The sequence below is a fragment of the Dunckerocampus dactyliophorus genome, chromosome 15, assembly GCF_027744805.1.
Source record: "Dunckerocampus dactyliophorus isolate RoL2022-P2 chromosome 15, RoL_Ddac_1.1, whole genome shotgun sequence".
Lineage (NCBI taxonomy): Eukaryota > Metazoa > Chordata > Actinopteri > Syngnathiformes > Syngnathidae > Dunckerocampus > Dunckerocampus dactyliophorus.
The window spans coordinates 16113063-16133586 of NC_072833.1; the positions used below are offsets into that span (position 1 = coordinate 16113063).

A 20524-nucleotide genomic window follows, 5' to 3' on the forward strand; every position below is an offset into this window, starting at 1 on the left:
CACAAAAAAGTGTGAAATACCTAAATATGTCTTATATTTTAGACATATATTTTATGTCTCTTTTTTTTATAGTGCTGCAAACCCTTGGTGTTCTCTCAATGAGGTTCATGACGTAGTCACCTGAAATGGTTTTCACTTCACAGGTGTGCCTTGTCAGGGTTAGTTAGTGGAATTTTGTGCCTTATTAATGGGGTTGGGACCATCAGTTGTGTTGTGTGTCCAAACCTTTGGCCTGTACTGTATAAATGAATCAAACAATATCTAATAATGGTACATAAAAAAACAGAATACTTATATTTAGATACCCAAACAACCTACAGTATTATTGCTAAAATCTATATATGAAAGCCAGTTGTAAAAATAACCACATTACGCCACACCTAAAAAAATAAAGTAGTTATGATTCCATTCCATTCCTTTCCATTCCATTTTCTTCCACTTATCCGGGTCCAGGTCATGGGGGAAGCAGTCTCAGTCGGGAAGTCCAGACGTCCCGGTTCCTGGCCACCTCTGGCAGTTCCACCGGGAGGACCCCAAGGTGTTCCCAGACCAGCTGTGAGACATAATCCCTCCAGCGTGTCCTAGGTCTGCCCCGGGGCCTTCTCCCGGCTGGGCATGCCCAGAACACCTCACCAGGGAGGCGTCCAGGAGATAGCCGGACTAGATGCCCGAGCCACCTCAACTGGCTCCTCTCGATGTGAAGCAACGGTTCTACTCTGAACCCCTCACGGATGACTGAGCTCCTCACCCTATCTCTTAGGGTGAGTCCAGCCACCCTATGGAGGAAACTCATTTCAGCCGCTTGTATCCGCGATCTCTTCACCACCTTATTGTGGTGGAGGTGTTTGAGTGCCCGGGTGATCCGAGGAGCTATGTTGTCCGGGGCTATATGCCCCTGGTAGGGTCTCCCAAGGCAAACAGGTCCTAGGTGACGGGCCAGACTAAGAGTTATTCAGAAGACCCTATGAACATGAACAAAAGGAGGGACCACACCTCGCCTGGCCTCACCCTGGAGCCAGGCCCGGGGAAGGGGTTCGCAGGCGAGAGCCTGGTGATCGGGCCTTCACCCGTGGGCCCAGCCCGAAGAAGCCACACGGGATCTCCCCCCGCAGGTGGCGGTCTGGGCGACCTTGTCTTCGGTGGCCAAATCTGGTAGTTCTTATTATGATTAAAAATACAAGGTTACAAGGAAACATCTGCAGACAGATGGCTTTTCTTTCCAGCGACACACAGTGGACACCACTGGAGAAATCGGTATGTTTATTCTTAACTTTTCCATCTTAGTTATAGCTTAAAAGCAGCCTGTGATCTGTCGTCTATCCAGTGCTTTTATCTAACGATTACAGATAGCGTAATAAGACATTAACAAGCATTATTTTGCATGCTGTCTGAGTGCTATTTGCTCGTCTAGCCTTTGATCTCTTCTGAGTGGTAAAGGGGACCAGACAAAGCAGTTTGCACATTAAGGGCTACTTTGAAGATACAAATAAGATGGAAAAGTTATGAATAACCATACCAATTTCTCTGGTGGGGAGTAGTTTGATGTCGCCTGCCTTTCGTAATTTGACTCTTTTGAGGGTAGAAGTTATCAGCCCATTATTACCAATAAAAAGGCTCCTACCATGTTCACAGGAGACTCCACCCAGTGTAGGTGAACTGCAAACGCAAAAATAAAATATGCAAACGAAACTTTTAGAAATGCAAACAAAAGTTCAGGAAGCACAAACAAAATTGATAGTTTAATGAGAACAATGTCTTGATTTGTTAACAAAACCACCTTTTTTAAAATCATTTTGGTTAAAACAATTGTTTGCAAATATTTTTTGCTTGGATAAAAAGACATATAATTTCCATCCATCCATCTTCTAGTATGCCGTTTATCCTCACTAGGGTCGCGGGTATGCTGGAGCCTATCCCAGCTGACTTCGGGCGAGAGGCGGGGTAAACCCTGGACTGGTCGCCAGTCCTTCCCAGGACACATGACACAAAATTTCTCTCCATAGAAATGTGCATTTTCGTAAAGAGTAATGAAATATCCGACTCACCGCAAGTCCCTGAATGCATTTATACTGCGTTGTGACTGCTGATTGGATGAGCCAGGGAAGTGGGGTGAGGGCAGTGACACACGAAAAGACGTGTTAAGTGTGCTACATTGACAGTGGTAATCTATCAATACCCATATATACGTCCATAAATAGAAAAATCTCAGAAAAATACAGTTCATTCTAAATCGACATACTGTATTCCTTTGCCTTCACTGCAAATACTTCTGGCGTATATGTGTGCTTTATCTGCGGCTTGATAATAGCAAGCGACAAAAAAAAAATTAACGACAAAAACAAAAAAACAAGCACTCAGCTTTTTCTGAAAAGCACCCAACTGCAGATGGGCGAATGATAGCTATTTCGGAATTACTACGGAAGGTTGAGCTGATCAAACATACAAGTGGTTGAAAGCTCCAAACTCAACCCCAGCTGCTAGTGTCGCTGCACGTGATATATCCTAAGGAGAGTGAAGCCATTCTCAGATGGAGAATACATGAAAGAATTGTTCATAAAAATATCAGAGCATCTATTTTCCGAATGAAAAAATAAACAGGAAATTATTCAGAAACTAAACACTGTACAGTACCTCTCTGTGCAAAGACATTGAAGGACAGGACCGATAGAACAAACATCACCAGTAGGAAAATTTATTAACATCAATTCAGCGCAAGCATATTTAATTACCTGTAATGAGTCAAGTGATGTAAACAACACTGAGCAGGCAGCACCTATATGCAGATATACTCTGGTGGGCTTTTTTATGTTAAAGTTGGCAATGTTTTGTTTTAATTGTACACAAATAATATAATTATAATATTTATAATTCAAATAATATTACAATGCAGTGTTTAAATTATTTCAAAGTAGGCCTACACATGCACTATGCACTTCTGTCTGCTGAATAGTGTTGTTGGAACAGATAAAATGTAAAAAAATCTATATTAAAGCTTCTAAACGCTTATAAGCTGCGTAATATTTTGCAGCTGCAGACTATTTTTCTTTAGTAGAAGAGGAGGCAAAATGGCTCTTTTGATGGTAAAGGTTGCTGACCCCTGCCCTAGGCACTTGGTATTTCGTCATTCACGACATCATTCAGAGGCCACTTGCAGAGCCGAGGGAAAGTGGATGTGTGAGAAGTGGAAGTGATAAATGAGAACGCACCTGCACTTGTTCACTTTCAGCCCAAGCAATCATTGTTCAAGTAAGGTTGCCCGTCTATGATGTCATCAGTGGTTGACTCTCAAAAATATTGACATAAAACATGTTTTCATAATTTTACAATTATAGTTTCACATGCATAAAACAATTCTTAATGAAAGGGATAAATGAACATTTAAGGTTACATTTACGTATCTTCACTGAAGACTCGACTGTTCAAAGACACAATGTGTCAACGAGATCAACCACCACCACCTTCCTGTTTTCAGGCACTTCAAGAACCACATCTCCAGTGAAGTAACCTTAAAGCTAGGTAATTATCCACCTAGCTTCTCGTCTTTGGACTCCAAATATGACCACAGTGACATTTTGTTTTTTTTAAACAAACAAGCAATGCGGTTAGTTTTGAGCTCATTTTTCTCCCATGGGGAAGTGGATTTTGCGTCCATCGGGTACATACTAACTTTTTCAAGGGTCTATTGTTGTAATTATACTATATGGCTTTTGCATGTTGTTGTTGAACATTACCTATTGGCCAGGGGCCCTTAGAATTATCTAATGGCGGCCCTGGCCAATAGCACTCATCATAAATTAATTGAATTGGCAGCATAAAGCCCTGATCGGAGCATCCCCAGTCAAAAGTATCAATATTTTGATTTGAGGATCGATTTTAGAGCACAAAAATCCGCACGTCACTACTCTCGACTGACCGTTGATGTTAACTCGCTCCATCAGGCCTCCAAGGGTCGAGCTCACCAAGTTCACTTCAGCTTTTCAGAGAAATGGAAACACTTGTGATGGTGGCGAGGATTCCCTCAAAACAAGGGCAACTCAAACCGCTGTCGGAATGCAGCCTGGCTAAACTAACATTAGCACAACAATGGTGACAGGCAGGCCGGCGAGTCACTTATCACGTGACAAATCGACAGCGTGGGACAGGTGGACATGAAGACAACACAGGAGACGACATTCAGATTTTTGTGTTAAACAGGAAGGGCGACAAGAAAGCAGGGCAAAATATGGGAATTTCCCGGGGAAAACAGGAAGGTTGACAGCTCCAGCTGGTAACTATAGTTGCAGCTGATCAAAATGGAAAAATGTATATTTTTCTTAGCCGAGTTCACAATCTTAAATGTCAATTCATCCATCTTCTTTACCCTGTCCTCATTAGGGTCATGAGAGAGCTGGAGTCCATCCCAGCTGGTTTTGGGCGAGAGGCGGGGTACTGATTACGAGTCAATCACAGGGTACAAAAAAACAGTCACACCTAAGGACTCGTCTAACATGCATCTTTTTGGGATGTGGAGGTAAGCCATAGTACCAAGAGAATGTACCCACGAACGCAAAGGGAGAACATGCAAACACCACAAAGATGTTTCATGGAGATTCACACTGGGATGTAGAGACTACTTGTATGAGACACCATGCTGCCTCACAGTGTCATTAGTGAGAGAACACAAAAGTTATTAGATTTTCTTCAAAATCACTTTATTCCCAAAATTTTCAAGCACAAGTTTTATGCCTCATTTTATATTAATGTGATAAAAAAAAAAGAATACAACTTGGAATCTTTATATACAAGCAATAAACATAAAAAGAAAAATCCCTGCACTGTAACACTAAAAATCTGAACATAAGGGAAAAAACTAACACTGCAGTTCACGGTTCATGTTGCAACAAGCTCTCATTCACACACACAGACACGGTGACACATCAGCAGTTCAACTTTGATGAACACGTGTATCATTTCCACATAAAACACATGCACGCTTCTCTCCGCAGTGGTCCTTTCTATCTGGATGGTCTGAAAATGCCCCTCAAAAGCACCACAAACTGCTCCGCCTCCTGAGACACGATGCACACAAGGTTCAAGCTCGGGGTTTAGTTTGCTAATTGTAACAACGAAGGTATTGCAGTGAGATGCAGGGAAGCCGCGCGTCACTTTCCTGTTAGTCAGACTTTCTTTTACGCCTCACATCAGAACTACGAGGGATTTTTGTCAGTTAAAAATGAGAGATGAGAAACAATTCTTAAAAAGGTAAAAATGTGAAATTGTGACAAACCAAATGACTAACAAATGAACTTATTATTCTGGGAAAAGTGCAGAAAAAATGTGAGAAAAACATACCTTACTTTGATAACAATACAAATAAAAACAAAATGAAACCCTGAGTCTTGTCAGAGAACTTCTGACATCCTTCGGCGACCCTCACAATAACACATGGCCTTTCTTGACGCCAGCGGAATGGAAAGGCGTGTGACGACAGAGAAGCGAGAAGACAAGTGGGTGACCAGCGACGCTTTGTTTTGAGTATGACCATGCAGCCGATGACCAACCCTACACTGCCTCCACCTCTCACTTCCTGTTGATTGGCATCTCTTTTCAAAAGCAGTCATCCCCCATCAGGAGTAGATGGTGATGACTTCACTTCCTCCGCCTCGGACCAGCAGGACACGCTCCAGGCCCTCAGTTAGAACTTCAAGGAACTCCATGTCTGCTCAGTGGGTCAAGGATACACATGTCCTGCACACGTATTAGTAACACAACTTCAACTCTCAGGAGTCCACAACCTTGTGTCCGCGGTCTATGTAGGCGCAGAAAGTAGGTGACACTGCCATAAAGATGCTCCATTTCAACTTGCACTGAAAGTGCAGCCTTCACACTGCAACTGAGTCTTTAAATGGTGTAAATCGGTCAAGTAAAACCAGAGTTGTGGTCAATAATACTGACCATGATTTAGTCATTGTGTCATCATTCTGTGTTATCTCTCTTTTGTAAGCACTTTCGTTGCAGGAAGGTACTCACTTTGAAAGTGGAAGCAAACAGGCAATGAAACATGACACTATCTTCCTATTGGTGGAAAAAAAGCTCATCATCCTTCAGCAAAGCATTTTGGTTGTTTGGTTGCAGAAGGAGAGAGGTAAGGGTAAGTCAACACCGCCGTCAAGTGCCCAACTGACACCAAGATGCTCATCATGGCTTTGCTGTTTGCTAAATTTGTATGTGTTTTTGAATTACATATTTTATATTTGCATTCTAAGTTATAAGAAGGGTTCATTCCACAGACATTTTTACAGTAAAAAAAATTAAATAAAAAAATGAATCTCTACTCAGATTTTTGGTTTAGTGTGATTTTAGGCCCAAAGTGTTGAGGAAAAACAATGACTGTACAGTCACACATGTGAGGAAACCAACCAAGGCAAGAAAAACAGTTTTTAAGGTTAAATATAAAATGTAAACACAAAAGTATGTAAAACCTACCCTGGATTCCAAAGGCATTTAATGCAATAGGGTTAAGGATACAGTTTTCATCCCCCTCTGTGTTCCTTGGCGGTCCTGGCATGTTGAGCAGTACAACTCGGGCATCATGGGATTTGTTGACGATCACCTCGTTGAGCTTGACGGCTGTGTGCATCCTCCTCACATTGGAATGGTCTCTGCAGGGAGCGCATCTCCTTGGTTCAGCTAACATTTCAAAAAGGGGAGGAACTTGTATGTGCACTCACGGCCGGATGCTGAGCATGTCCCTGAAGCCCTCAGGCGTGGAGCATCCAGAGTGCGTGGCACGGTACTGTGAGGCCTTCTCTTTGGTCCAGGTCATCTGAACACGGCGGTGGCGGTCCGAGGAGCCATCGCCGGTCGCCGCTCGGTCCCGCTCACCAGCATCTGTGTCATCGTCTTCATCCGAACCGATACTGGTCAGTCTCAACATGGAGTTCCGGTCTTTGACAAGTTGAGCCTGAGCCATCGGGCAGACACATAAACAGAGACAGTATTTCTCAGCTGTTGGACAGTCTATTTCTATTCGCCACCCCTCTCTTCAACATAGCCTCCCTTTCCTACAGTCGTCTCATTTCTCTTTGTACCTGTCGGTTTCCTGTGCGGGCTTTGGAGACTCCAGTTCCGCCATACTTAGGGGAAAGATACACCTACGCACAACACAGGCTAACCTCACTGCTCAGCAGATCATGTACTCTAGCAGGAACTATTGAAAAGAGGGATGCGGGGGGTTGACAAGAACAAGGTGGCTCCTGGTTGTGGCTCTCAAACTAAACCCAACTAACTACAGGCTTTTGTAAAACTGGTCTACATGGAGTCGCTGATGGCTGACCATCTAAAAGGACACTTACATCATCAAAACTCCACCGAACCCGCTGAGAAAAGTTAAACGTGAAGGTTTTAGAAGCCGTTGGGCTGAGACATTCCGCGCAGATCGTCACAGCCTTACCTCTCGCTCGCGGTCAGATTTGGAAAGCCGCATCTGGCGAAGCATCTGGGACCTCTGCTCCATCATCAGGGTCCTCTCGTAGGTGTACGCACTAATGTCACTGTCATGCTGAAGGGGGGAAAACAGGGATGTTTCATAATTAGGGTTGTTCCTTAGAAGGCTAGTGAAGACAACCAGGAGTAGCATTCGCCTACCATCTCCACAACTTCCACTTCCGCTTCAATGCGTAGGTGATAGAGGAACGTTGCCAAGTCCTTCTTCATCTGGATGGAATTGTCTTCCATCTGGGCCACGGTGAAGATCCGCATCCCACACTTGCGCCACACCTGTCAGAAGCAAGAGCGTGAGTCATGTGATCAGAAAATGGTGTGCAAAAAAAAAAAAAAAAAAAAGTCTCGACCTTGTGCTGGCGCAGCAGGAAGGGCAGAAGCATCAGCATCCCGCCATCGTGCACGATCCACCACACATCAATGTAGCCGTCTGTGCACGGCTCGCTGTTGCTGGGGAACAGGGAGATGTTTTTGGGCACCAGTAGTGCCAGGTGGGCGGCTGTGGTGACACGCACAGTGTCTGGAAGAAGGACAGCGTGGGCGCTATCAGCCTCCTCATTTAATGGGACTCAAGGTGGCGCGGGTCGGCACTCACTGATGAAAGTCTTCCAGGACTGTGGGTCCTCGCTCTGCCTCCAGGCATGAGGCCATCCCATCACCACGGTGTTAGGCTTCATCCCGCCTAGGCCACTAGACTGGATCATGTGACTGATCCCTTCACGTGCCTTCTGTGCTACGATGCACTGGCAGAAGCCCTTCACACGCTCCTTGTCCATCAGGAGCTTCAGGGTCTGACATGCAACAATATTATTATTATTATTACATATTATATCATCAGAAAAATATACTTGTCGGCATGTGATGGTACGCACCTGCTCTGCTGCCAGCGCCTCTCCGTAGCTCTGCAGGAAGTTGCCAGGAACCACGGTGCCCACGATGGTCAGGCCTTTCCCCGCCTTCAGTTGGCTGGCAAAGGTCAGCAGACGAGGAGACTTGACGTGTGCATCTTCGTCCAGCTTGAGTAAGACCAGTAGCTGAGGCCTGCGGGGGCAAGGGCAAGCAGGACTCTGCCTTAAACGAAGCATAAACCAGAATCATGAAGCTCACCTCCCCTGAGATGCACATACCTCCAGTTCTTGGTGTGTGGCGGCCCTTCTTCCAACCTAAGCAGGGCGTAACGAGCGGCACTGAGCGAGAGGCCACGGATTCCATCCCCCCACTCTTTCTCTGCTCTGATACACAAACATAGCATAGACACTGAGTGCACATGTGACTGCTTAATCTCTAAAATAATAACTGATAGCCGTTTGCATATGACCCAAGCTTGCAGGTAACACTGAACGGAATCTCCATGGCAACATACCCGTGATACTCAATGTACTTGTAGATCATGCTTGCGATCACCATAGCAATGATTGCGTAGTACCATGAGGAGATGAACATTAGCGCCAGACAGATTGTCATTCCCAAAAATGACAGGGTCCTGGACACATTAAAAGGCACAGACACTGTTGAGTGTGTGTTTAACCATGACAACATACAAGCAGCTGTGGTCGCACCAGTGGTAGTAGGAGAAGCGCGGCCTCCAGTTGGGTGTCCTCAAGAGGGTCTGGAGAGCACAGGCCAGGTTGACAAACAGATAGCACATCAAGAAGAACCTGGACAGAGAGGAAGATGATTTACAGCTCTGACGTGGTACAAGAGAAATGCTCAGGATCCATGGCGAGTCTCACATGGTCAGGATGGGAGCCACGAGGTCCAGAGATGCAATGAGGATGCCCAGCTCGGCGATTAGGGCTGTCAGGAGCAGTGCCCACGTGGGCTCACCGTTAGCTTTGCCCTGACCGAATACCTGCATGACCGCACAAACACATCAGCCTTGAAACTGGAAACCACCTGGATTATTACTTGATAACAGTTCCAACCCGAAGGAAGGGAATAATGTTGTCCTTGGCGATTGCCTGCAGAAGTCTCGGAGCGCCTGTCAGGGACTGGAGGCCCGCGCCACATGTAGAGAAGAAGGAGCCCACCACAATGACCCAGGGGGTGGGCCAAGCGAGGGTGCCCACCACCAGATTCCCTTTGACTGAGTCGCCGAACCTTCAGGACACAACAAAGATCCTCTCTTATCGCTCTCTCTCACTGTCTAACATAAGGAAAGATGGGAGGAGAGGAACTGACTTGTCTCGGAGGACCACACCTTCAATGCAGGCACCAAACAAAAGAACGCTGCTCAAGTCTGAAAGGAAGGAACTCAAGAAAATAATTGTTCAAATGTTGGGATCACTGCTGCAGAACTACAAAGAGTTTTCCCAGATTGGATCGAGCTTCTACTCTGAAGGATACAAACAACAGAGGTGGTGAGGATAGCAAGGATGGTCCCAATGGGTATGGAACGCTGGGCATCTTTCAGGTCCCCCGACCGGTTAGAACCAGCCATGATTCCTGAGGAAAACAGGGTTACATACGGTTAATTAATTCAGGAGCTACGTCATAAAAACAGGAAGTATAGGTCCAACATCATCAGTGAAGAGTGTTTACCAGTGACCGACGGGAAGAAGATTCCCACCAGCAGCGTGAACGAGGTGGTAATGTCAGCAAAGACGTAAGGCTGCTGGGTGGATGCCGAGTGCACCCCATGTGAAGCACTCAAGGAGCTTTTCTCCACCACATCTCCTTTGCTGAGATAAGAGCTCCACAGGTTGTCTACCAGGTGCGAGTCCACAGAAGAACGTCACAAAGGGAGTGCCACCACAAACAATCTGGGATCCAGTGTTACCTGCAATTATTCCACTGCCCAGGCCGGGAATGCCTTTGATCCTGGAAAAGTTGTTGGCGCTGAAGTAATCGTCGCAGGTGGCATTGAGCTCTGTGCTCTGGCAGAAGCGGCTCCACAAGTATGTCGTCTTCTCCATGAGAGTGGAACTGGTGGCAGGCTCAAAAGTCGGCAGGACGGTGGTGTTGGGTTCTGCTGGGAAGGGGAGCAGGGCTTTTAAAACTTCAGAGCATGCTGGGATATGGTAGTTGTTACACTGACGCACCGATGGGAAGTGTAACGTTGGCGTCCTCCCTCTCGTCTGGCAGAAGGACAGTTTTGGCACACTGGTCATCGACGAGATCGTGACCGTTGATAGTTCTGTTTCCGAGCATACACACCCTGCAAAGACAACGCGTCACACTCAAAAGTGTCAAGGAGCAGCCATGTGCCAATAGCATGACGGGTGCACATACGGGAAGTTGGGTGGCTTGAAAGCGGAGACTAGTGCACCGACATAGATGGAGACGATTGAGACAATGACGCAGGCCAAGAAGACAGAGGCCAGCTTGTTGACATATTTGACACCCACAAAGACCAGCAGGGACATGAGGAGGAGGCAGACAGAGCCATAGACACGCATGTTATTCAGCATGGCTGCACCCTCTCCCTCCAACCCCTTGGCAGCAAAGATGGCCGCATCTGGAGCGATATACATCTGGATGAGGAAAGAAGAATCTCTGTCATGACCGAGGAATCAAACAACGGTCAGAGTTTGAAGGGTAAAGAACCCACCAGTAAGATCTCAATGGCTCCGAGGATGTACATGGCTCCAGCAAAGGTGGTTCCCAGGTAAAAGCACAGGCCCACCGCACCCCCAAACTCTGGACCCAGAGAGCGGCTGATCATGAAGTAGGAGCCTCCAGCTGGATGGTAAAGTGAGGATTTAGGAGTTTATTTTGCTTGTTTAGTCCAGCTAATCTTCAGGGGTGGCTCTAAAAAGGACCACAGGAGGGCTACAGTACCTGGAACCACTCCGTTCGTTGCGATGGCGCTCATCGATATGGCGGTCAGCAGTGTCTGGAGGTACACAAAGAGACATGAGTAGGGTGAGATCTTTTGGTTGGTTTTGGTCAGCCGCTCACTAACACTCACGCAGCAGCAGCAGATGAAGACAATGCAGAGGCCCTGTAGCACACCAGCAGTCCCAACTACCCAGGTCAAACGCAGGAACAGGATGACGCCAAAGATGTTCTGCAGGCATGGCAGGTAGACGCCCATGAAGGTCCCCATCTGCGGCGACTGCGGAGGGGCAGACTGAAACTTCACTGAGGGTTTCTACCTTGACAACACACCAAACTTCACTTAATGCAACGTTTCCAGCACACAATATTTCAGCAGCATTATTACAAGAGAGGAAACTCCTTCACAACACAACAAGAGTCTTATCTTCTGCTGGCGGCTCCTTATCAGCAATGCAGGTCTGTCTCACACTCTCACAAATCACACATTTCCATCAATTGGACCAGTCCACTCTGGTAGCAGTTTGGAAAGGAAAGTCAAGAAGAAGACAAGCTTTTGTTTAACCATGCACCAATTCATCAGCGCACATTTCTTTAATTTTGGCGGATCGGCGGTTGGACCATATGAAACCAACCTTATCCACTGATCTTATCTACCTCGGCAAAGGTCTGAAAGTCAGCCACTGTTCCCTTTTACTGTGTCAGACTGACAGCTAGCAATCGAGCTAAGGATAAAGCTAAAGCTAGCCAGAGCAAAGAGCCAGGCAATGGCCCACTCTTAGCGCTTATGAGCAATGAAAAGAGCAAAGCTACTACGAGGAAACTTATGGAGTTCATAACGTTGATGATCAGCCATTTTTGGTCACTGTGCACTTTATTTTTGGTAAGAGGCTCAAATCAGGTCTGAAGTGCAACATGTTGTGCAAGTTTTGTTTGGTTTTAAAATGTGAATGTGAAAATAAAAGACTGAAAAGGAAATTAGATAATTTAGTAGTTTGGACAGCACATTTCTAAACTTTTCATTTGTATTTTACAGATCTACCAGTTTGTTTGTATTGTTTGATGGGTATTGTTCAACGTTTTTCGAGATTGTGATCGTCCAGAAAATTGGAATCAGTGCAGCCCTACTTTTCTATTTGACTCCTGCCCATTCTGGAATTGACTGCCTCTGTCAGCCAATCAGCGTATAGCTACACCCTTGGGACCCTACCAGTCGTTGGTACCCCAATGGGATGGATCGGTTACTTTTGGAAGAGAAGTACAAGGCTAATTCCCGGAAAAATGTCTCATATATGGACTTCAGATTGTTTTAAACGACTGTATTTGGCACCTTGCTGGCTTTCTTCTTCTCGCCAATGCTCTCCGCTTCCTCGTGCTCCTTGGCCCCCTGTGTCAGGTTGGTGTAGTTGGCCAGCCTGCTGAGCAGAGACGAGACTTTGGGCCGGGTGTCCATCTCCTCCTGTGTTTGTGTGAGATAGGCAGGATGACGACAACAACGATGACTTCAGACGTCACACTTTGCACAAACCTCAAACAGGGCCAAGTTCCTGTCGTAGAAGTCGTCGTCATCCACGCCATGGCTGTTGTTGATATACACGCTGGCGATTTTGGAATTTCCATCCCCTGCCAAAGCAGACCACAGCAGAAGTGAAGAAACTGAGAGCAAGTGGTGTCCATTTTGCTCAAATCGTCAGATGCGGGAGCTATGACTAGGTCAGCAGGTAGTCCCATCAGCAGCACCTGAGTCAGCAACATTACTTCCCTCACTGCTGCACGGAAACTCACACGAGGGTCACCTTCCCATAGAACCTTTTTCACTTCCAAAACCTACTATCATCTCGAGACCGTGTAAAAGTCAACACAACGCTAGTTAATATTCAGCCGCAGCCACATTGTGGGAAAAGATTAACCATCAACACACACGTGCTATCATTAAGGTGGACCAGTTGATCCTGCTGGACAGCTCATTCACATCATATTGATTTGACTTCGGCCTTCTACTTCACACAAAAGACATTAAATCAAATACACGTTTGATTTTGGAGAAGCTGACAGCAGAGGTTACCACACCTACGTAGGATGCATCTAGCATCACTCCCCAGGACACCAGCAGGAAAGCGCTGCTCCCAGGGCTTCCTTCCCGACTGAGGGATGGACGTGGAGACGCTGCACAGCCCGCTTGAAGGGATTAAGCGCCTCCATTCCTATTTATGGCATCTTATTATCAAACTGTGTGGGGCACTCTTACTCCATATTATGCCTAAGTGGATCACTGCCACATCCACAGCTGTTGGGTCCTTTGTGTAGACAAGCAGGGAACTGAAAGTGTTGCCTTATTAATGTCTCCCAAGCAAACTGTGGCCGCTTTTGCTGACTCAGGGAACAAAAAAGGAGAGCATGTTCGACAAACGTGGTTGAAAGCAGAACTTTGTCCCTTTGTCTAGCCAGGATTTTACAGTTAGAGTGGTGTGAAGACAAACTATACTGAAACTATACAACCCAATTTACCATTTGTCTAATGATTATAAAAGTTTGAAGATATCTGTATTTCGTGTAAGCTAGAATGCCTTCCTAAGCATTCTGACCACAACCTGGAGGGGGCGCCACAAATGTCTATAACAGTCATCCGGTTTGACAGCTAATTAATCCTGATGGAGCTGCTAAAATCCAGATTAAATTCCAGATTAGCAAACCAGTGCGACAGGGTGTCATGCACAAGAGGATTTATTTTTTTTCACCCTAAGTGAACATGTGCTCACCTTGCTCCACGTTGCCATGGTCAGGCGTTTCCGTCTCACCTCCTCCCGCTGCTGTCGCAACTGCTCCTGAGGCATCGCTGGGAGGCTCGCTCCGGCTGACACTTTCCCGGGAGCCAAAGCGCACGTGGGTGCCAGAGCGGGAGCTGATTTCAGGCGAAGTGTCCGGCAGCCCAGGGAGGTCCTCCGCCTTGGTGGGTGTCACAGTGAACCGTACAGATGCCATGGCAAGGCCCTTTGGAAAATTATGAGGATTCAGGAAGAACAGGCAGAGGGTTGGGGCGGTGAGGGGTCACAGGCACGGATGAGGCAAATTGAGCTAGGTTACAGCTCTCAGGTGACGGTCAGGTAATTAGTTCTTTTACAGCAGTGATTCTCCATGGAGACAACTGTTTATGTTGGTTGTCTCTTTTCTGCTGGGGCAGGGACATGGACAGGAGCAGAAACAGGAGTTGGGGCAAATGTGTGGAGGATAAAAGGGGCAAGGGATTGGGTCAGGAACAAGGGTCGCCATAGGTGCGGGAGCAGGGACGAGAACAGTGGTCAGGGAACAGTGATCAGGGCAAATGTTGGGGCAGCAGGAGGCACATAGGAAGGAATAGGATCATGGGCAGGAGGAGCAGAGGCAGCGGGTGGAACAAGGGGAAGGGCCAATATTGTGGCAGAAAATGAACATGGGCGCAGGATTGGAACCGGAACAGTGGGACATGGTGGTTTATGTTCACAGGTCATCAGGAGGAGAGGTCAATACCAGAGAGAGAGAAAAAAAGACACAAAATGAAGCAACAATTAGTTTTAAACCAAACCAATTTTTGTGTCAGCAGAGGAGGACATGCACTAAGACTCACTGGGATCTTAAATTAGCATCGACATCAACAAAACAACCATAGTGATGTATTTAAAGGCAATTGGGAAGTACACTATTTATCACTGCCGATTTGTGTCAATGTGAAGGTCCTAACAGTCTCAACCATCTCATTCAATGACTGACCAAGCAACCACTCAAACAGATCTCGCAACGACGACGGCGTGAAACAGTAACCCTGGGGGGGGGGAATCAACCTCTTGGTCCAGTGGATGAGATGTGGCTCAGGCTGACTTGCCAAATTATACAAAGAACAGTTCAAACCAGTTGGACCAGTCGACGCTGGCTTAGGGAAACAAAAGTAGAGGCTTGTTTTGCAAGGCTGTAGTCACTCAAGAGAAGATGGCAAGTGGACCAGTTTCACTCTGCTGCAATTCTCATCACGTCATGTCACCTTTTTTTGTGTTCCTTTTGACAAAAAACAGCTGTGCGTTGGGTGTTGGGGTCCTCTTCCTGTTGAGAAACACCTTGGAGACGCTACCAGCCTCACCTTCTGCATATTTACACTGACAAATCAAACCTCCACGTCATGCTCCTCTGTTCCGGTTAATAAATGGCCACCAAGAAGGCAAAAGTGTTTGCCCCCTTCCCCCTTTCTTTTTTTTGTTTTTGTTTTTTTTATTTATAAAGTTTGTCACGCTTAAATGTTTCAGGTCAAAGAAATTTAAATATTCGTCAGTGACAACACAACTGAACACAAAATGTATTTTCTAAATGAAACTTTTTATTATTTAAAAAAAAAAAATCCAAACCGGCATGGCCCTGTTTGAAAAAGTGACTGCCCCCATTACTGGTTGGGCCACCCTTAGCAGCAACAACTGCAATCAAACGTTTGCGATAACTTGCAATGAGTTTCTTAGAGCGCTGTGGAAGAATTCTGGCCCCGCTACTTTTAGCAGAATTGTTGTAATTCAGCCACATAGGAGGGTTTTCCAGCATGAGCCGCCTTTTTAAGGTCATGCCACGGCATCTCAATAGGATTCAGATCAGGGCTTTGACTAGGCCACTCCTAAATCTTCATTTTGTTTTTCTTCGCCATTCAAATTAGGGATGTTCCAATCAGGGTTTTATGCTGCCGATTCCAATAATCCAGGACTAAAATCGGGCGATACCGATCACTGGATTAATTACACATTTTTCAGTGCTATTGGCCAGGGGTGCCGTATAAAGGGGAAAAGTCAGGACAATTCCAAGGTCCCTTGACTGCCACATGGCCCAAAAAATTACTACTTACTAATAAAATTACTAACGTTTTCATGGGAGCCAGAATTCCTGGCTGCACCCCTGCTAATGGCTATATGATATGTAAAAAGGAACCATAAAATCACCTTAATTTACACAAAAACATATTTTACTTACTTTTTGAAGAGAACATATATCACTCATGAAACTCAGGATGATGAGACGCCTTCTTTAAGGAGACTTTGGATGTGAGAGTACCTGGGTGGAGTTCTAGCAGGACTTCCAGGTAAGTGAGAGAGCACTCGGTGAATCCGGTGTCTTCCGCCGTTGAGAAAGGCTGGTCATCTCGTCCGATTAATTGAATTATTTTTCAGGTTATTAGCTTAGCCTCCTGACTGTCACACACATACGGGCGAGTGTTGGCCACATGGCTGCGTTCGCTGCTGTTTGACTGATGATCACACCAATATACATGTTAAATGTTAAATATATACATGTAAAATACACATGTTAAATATACATCTTATAAAGTTTCTTTTTACAGGAGTACACTTTCCCAAAGATGTTTATTTTTGAAAACTAGTATATTTAGCTGCCTCAATGTTGGTGTAAGCTATTTTTTTTAATAAAACCCTTATTTTGTGAACACATAGTAAACAGGATATAGCTGCAACTGGTCTTATTTTGAAGGCCGGAAGTGTGTTGTGTGAGCTGAGAAGGTCCCTTGACTGTTGCTAACAGAGCCCTAATGTGCACATAAATAAAATTGCCTAGCCATAGCCGTAGCTCCCGTCCATTATTAACATCAAACTTCCACATCAGCTAGCATTCTGAAGCCCTGGCTTACATTGGCATGAGACAGACATCATTTATTGTTTGACTTCCCAGATTGCTTATGGGAAGGCCAACGTAGCACATCAAAGATGAGGTACTGTTTTATTTCTACACCATGAACGTGTTGATTATGCACCCTCCTTTGCATGATATCATTGTGTTGCACTGAGCCAATCGCTCTTTTGATGAAGTTAAGTTAAACTTTTTAGCCGCTGCTTTTTTGTTGGTGTTCGGTCAGCGAAGTGGGCATCGAATTTAGGAATCAAAATAAAATCATTTGAATGATCCCGGGAGAAACGGAACGTTAGTCCCGGTTCCCATCGATGCTCGAGATTCAATGCCCAACCATAGCAGCAAAACAGGTGCAGACCATCACACTACCACCACCATATTTCACTGTTGGTATGATATTTTTTTTCTGAAACGCGGCGTTACTTTTACGCCAGTTGTAATGGGACACACACCTTCCAAAAAGTTCAGCTTCTGTCTCGTCAAACCACAGAATATTTTCCCAAAGATCTTGGGGATCATCAAGATATTTTCTGGCAGACCCCTGTGCTGCTCTTTATGGCTCCCCTCGTCGTGCTGCCTTGGGACTCCCTGTGGCAAAATGTCAGGTGCTGGCCTTTGGAACCTTACTGGTGAGGCGCCTTATTTTGTTTAAGTGGAAGCACCCCTCCCCCCCTTCTCATAACAGCTGGCTTGAGGAGGTCCTTACTCATATTACATTAGAACAGATTTGATTTTCGCTCTCCAGCTCTGGCAGTACCGTCAAGAAAACCTGGCGGCCCTTCGTGGAACTATTATTCAACCAGAAACTAACTAGATGCCCCTCCCTTCCCCTCCCTTCCTCTGTGTGGCCTTACTCTTATCCTAAGTCACCGACTGTATTTCAGTTTGGCACCTTATTTTTGTCTATGTATTTAGTTATAACTGATTTTACTTTTTTTTTTATTATCACCTTTGTGTCCAATTTATATTGTTGAATTGTGTTTTGGTAAAAAATGGTAGCTGTCTCGGTTGTTGTTCCCCCGAACGTTGCGCTGCTGGTCAGCTGTGTACTATATCACTGTATATACTTTATACACTGAGATGACCTTGTTGTATTTTCTGGCTAAATTGAGACGAGCCTTAAAGTTCTTTTTGTTGTCTTCCTTATGGTGGAGTCATGAACACTGACCTTAACTGAGGCAAGTGAGGCCTGCAGTTCTTTGGATGTTGTTGTGGGGTCTTTTGTGACCTCTTGGATGAGTCGTCGCTGCATTCTTGGGGTAATTTTGGTTGGCTGGCCACTCCTGGGAAGGTTCACCATTGTTCCATGTTTTCGCTATTTGTGGATAAATACTCTCACTGTGGTTCGCTGGACTCCCAAAGCTTTAGAAATGTCTCTATAAGCTTTTCCAGATTGATATGTTTGGATTTTTTTCCTCCCTTAATAATAACAACTTTCATTTTAAAAACTGCATTTTTTGTTCAGTTGTGTTGTCATTGACTAATATTTTAATTTGTTTGATGATCTGAAACATTTAAGTGTGACAAACATGCAAAAAAAAAAAAAAAGCAAATCAGGAAGGAGGCAAACACTTTTTCACACCACTGTATGTAGTCAGGGGGAATAATAATTTGATCAGCTGCTGATTTTGAACGATTAAGGCTGAGTTGATTTTAACAGAGGAGGAGAGAATATCAACAACAACAACAAAAAAGAAAAAAACTCCTTAAATAATGGCTATAAACAAGCTTGTATTTGATTAACTGAAATAAGTATTTGATCCCCTATCAACCAACAAGAATTCTGACCCCACAGAGTGGCGACGTGCCCATAAAGCACACAAACTAGTCCTGTCATGTTAACAGCAAAAAAGGAGTGGCTCAAGAAGAAGCACATGAAGACCCTGGACTGGCCTACCCTGTCTCTGGACCTTAATCTCACAGAAAGACTGTAGAAGGATCTGAAACTATGAGTTGCCAAGCGACAGCCTCGAAACTTCAGGACTTGGAGAATAATCCAAAAAGAGGAGTGGCCAAAAATGTCTCCTGAGATGTGTGCAACCCTGGTGACCAACTACAGGAAATATATGACTTCATAGAGGCTTTTTTTCTGTGCCTCACTGTTAAAATTAAACTACCATAAAATTATTGACTATTCGTGTCTCTGTAAATGGAAGTACACTTAATTATTTCCACCACTGCATATTTCTATTGATTACAGCAACTGAGTGTGTGTTTTTTTTTACTATAGACATTTCTTTCTTTCTGTTTAATAAATTTGACATAATCAATCACATTTTAATGCTGATTAATGACCAATAAAATGTGACATAATGCCCCCCTTTGGAGAAATACAATTTTTAATGATTTAACAGTGACATTCAGCTACTTTTCATTGGAAATATTTCTAATTTAAAGATATTAACAGCAAATACAGCTGTAATCGGTCACACTGGACAAGGATATAAAGAAACTTATAATATGATGGAGTCCTCCAATGAATAATGAGTGGCATTAAGTGTAAACCACTAGTATAAGCCAATTCTACGACAGTTAATAATAATAATAATTTTAACAATAATAACACTAAATGGGACATAATAAATGAATAGACTTTAGAATGGAATATATTGCGTCTTTGTGGCGACAAATGCGGACATTTCAAACCTGCTGTTACCAGACAAGGCGCGCATTGGGTCCACAAGAGATCACTATGGTAATTATCATCTGCTTTCCCCGAAGTTGGTGTTTTTATAGTCACATAAGAAGAGGGAGAGGATTAAACATTGCGGCATCAGTGGGCGACTGTCCGGCCGCGGAGACGCCGGCTGCTTCGACTAGCAGCATGCTAGCGTTAGCTAGCCATGCCGCGAAACCTGTCAACTGTCAACCCTTTCTCCCGGTTGACAGCCACCATCGCCGGTACGACACACAACCAAGGGACTTCTTCCATCAAAATAATCTGTACGTCAAGCTCATACCTGACTCTTGTTTTCTGAACAGGCTGCCTCCAGTGTGTAGTTTTATTCTGGTACATCTGTAAAATAATTGCGTTCTCCTCGGCAGCTTTATTGTCCAGCCGAGAGGCGAAACCGTGTGGCGTGTCCTGTCTCCATTGCCGTAGTTACTGCAGTTTCGCGCATGCGCATTGTCAGAGCGCTCAATACAGCAAGAGCCACGGAATAGTTAACATATTGTTAATAATATTGTCATGTAGTTTTATATAATTATACAATGATTACATTTTCAGAATTATTGGAATATTATCTGGAAACAAAAGATTGTTTTGTAGATCTACTGAAGCAGAAATTATAAAATACATTGCTTACAAAGTTCTTCCTAAAGTGAAAGAAGTACATTTGAAGAAAAAAAGTGTAGTTATTGGTAAAAATAAATGAAAAAATAGGTGTATTTTTCTTGTCAACAAAATACACTCATGAACAAAATCTAAGGAATAGGGGAAAAATTACAAGTGCTCACATTTTGTACTGTTGGATTGTAACCACATTGTAAGTCAAGCATCAAAATGCAAAAAGAAGAACAAGGAGCAAGAGAGAGAGAGAAAAAGTCATTTTATTGAAAAATGCAGTTAAACTCAAACAGGCTTTTCATCACCTGAGTAAAAGTCAAAATCTGC

General features: G+C 44.7%; 1 protein-coding gene across 7 annotated transcripts; it reads right to left on the reverse strand.

Moving 5' to 3' along the window:
• Positions 1 to 4686: 4686 nt before the first annotated feature.
• LOC129168102 (solute carrier family 12 member 6-like) lies at positions 4687 to 20006 on the reverse strand. 7 transcript variants are annotated; one of them, XM_054752991.1, is made up of 28 exons: positions 19869 to 20006; positions 14019 to 14428; positions 12788 to 12882; positions 12590 to 12718; positions 11393 to 11539; positions 11263 to 11317; positions 11033 to 11163; positions 10714 to 10955; positions 10524 to 10639; positions 10262 to 10450; positions 10024 to 10188; positions 9829 to 9927; positions 9664 to 9721; positions 9408 to 9582; positions 9216 to 9334; positions 9042 to 9140; positions 8846 to 8965; positions 8610 to 8714; positions 8355 to 8523; positions 8078 to 8273; positions 7833 to 8002; positions 7627 to 7758; positions 7433 to 7540; positions 7335 to 7358; positions 7071 to 7133; positions 6711 to 6943; positions 6508 to 6641; positions 4687 to 5698 (listed from the first exon to the last, which is right to left on the reverse strand). In XM_054752991.1, the coding sequence occupies exons 2-28, from the start codon at positions 14239 to 14241 to the stop codon at positions 5607 to 5609; spliced, it is 3588 nt and encodes a 1195-aa protein (XP_054608966.1). In that variant the 5' UTR covers positions 14242 to 14428; positions 19869 to 20006; the 3' UTR covers positions 4687 to 5606. The 7 variants fall into 7 exon arrangements, with proteins under 7 accessions (XP_054608966.1, XP_054608964.1, XP_054608965.1 ...); XM_054752989.1 differs by having other exon boundaries at positions 10262 to 10453; XM_054752990.1 differs by having other exon boundaries at positions 10262 to 10453; positions 14019 to 14431.
• Between the last annotated feature and the right edge of the window lie 518 nt (positions 20007 to 20524).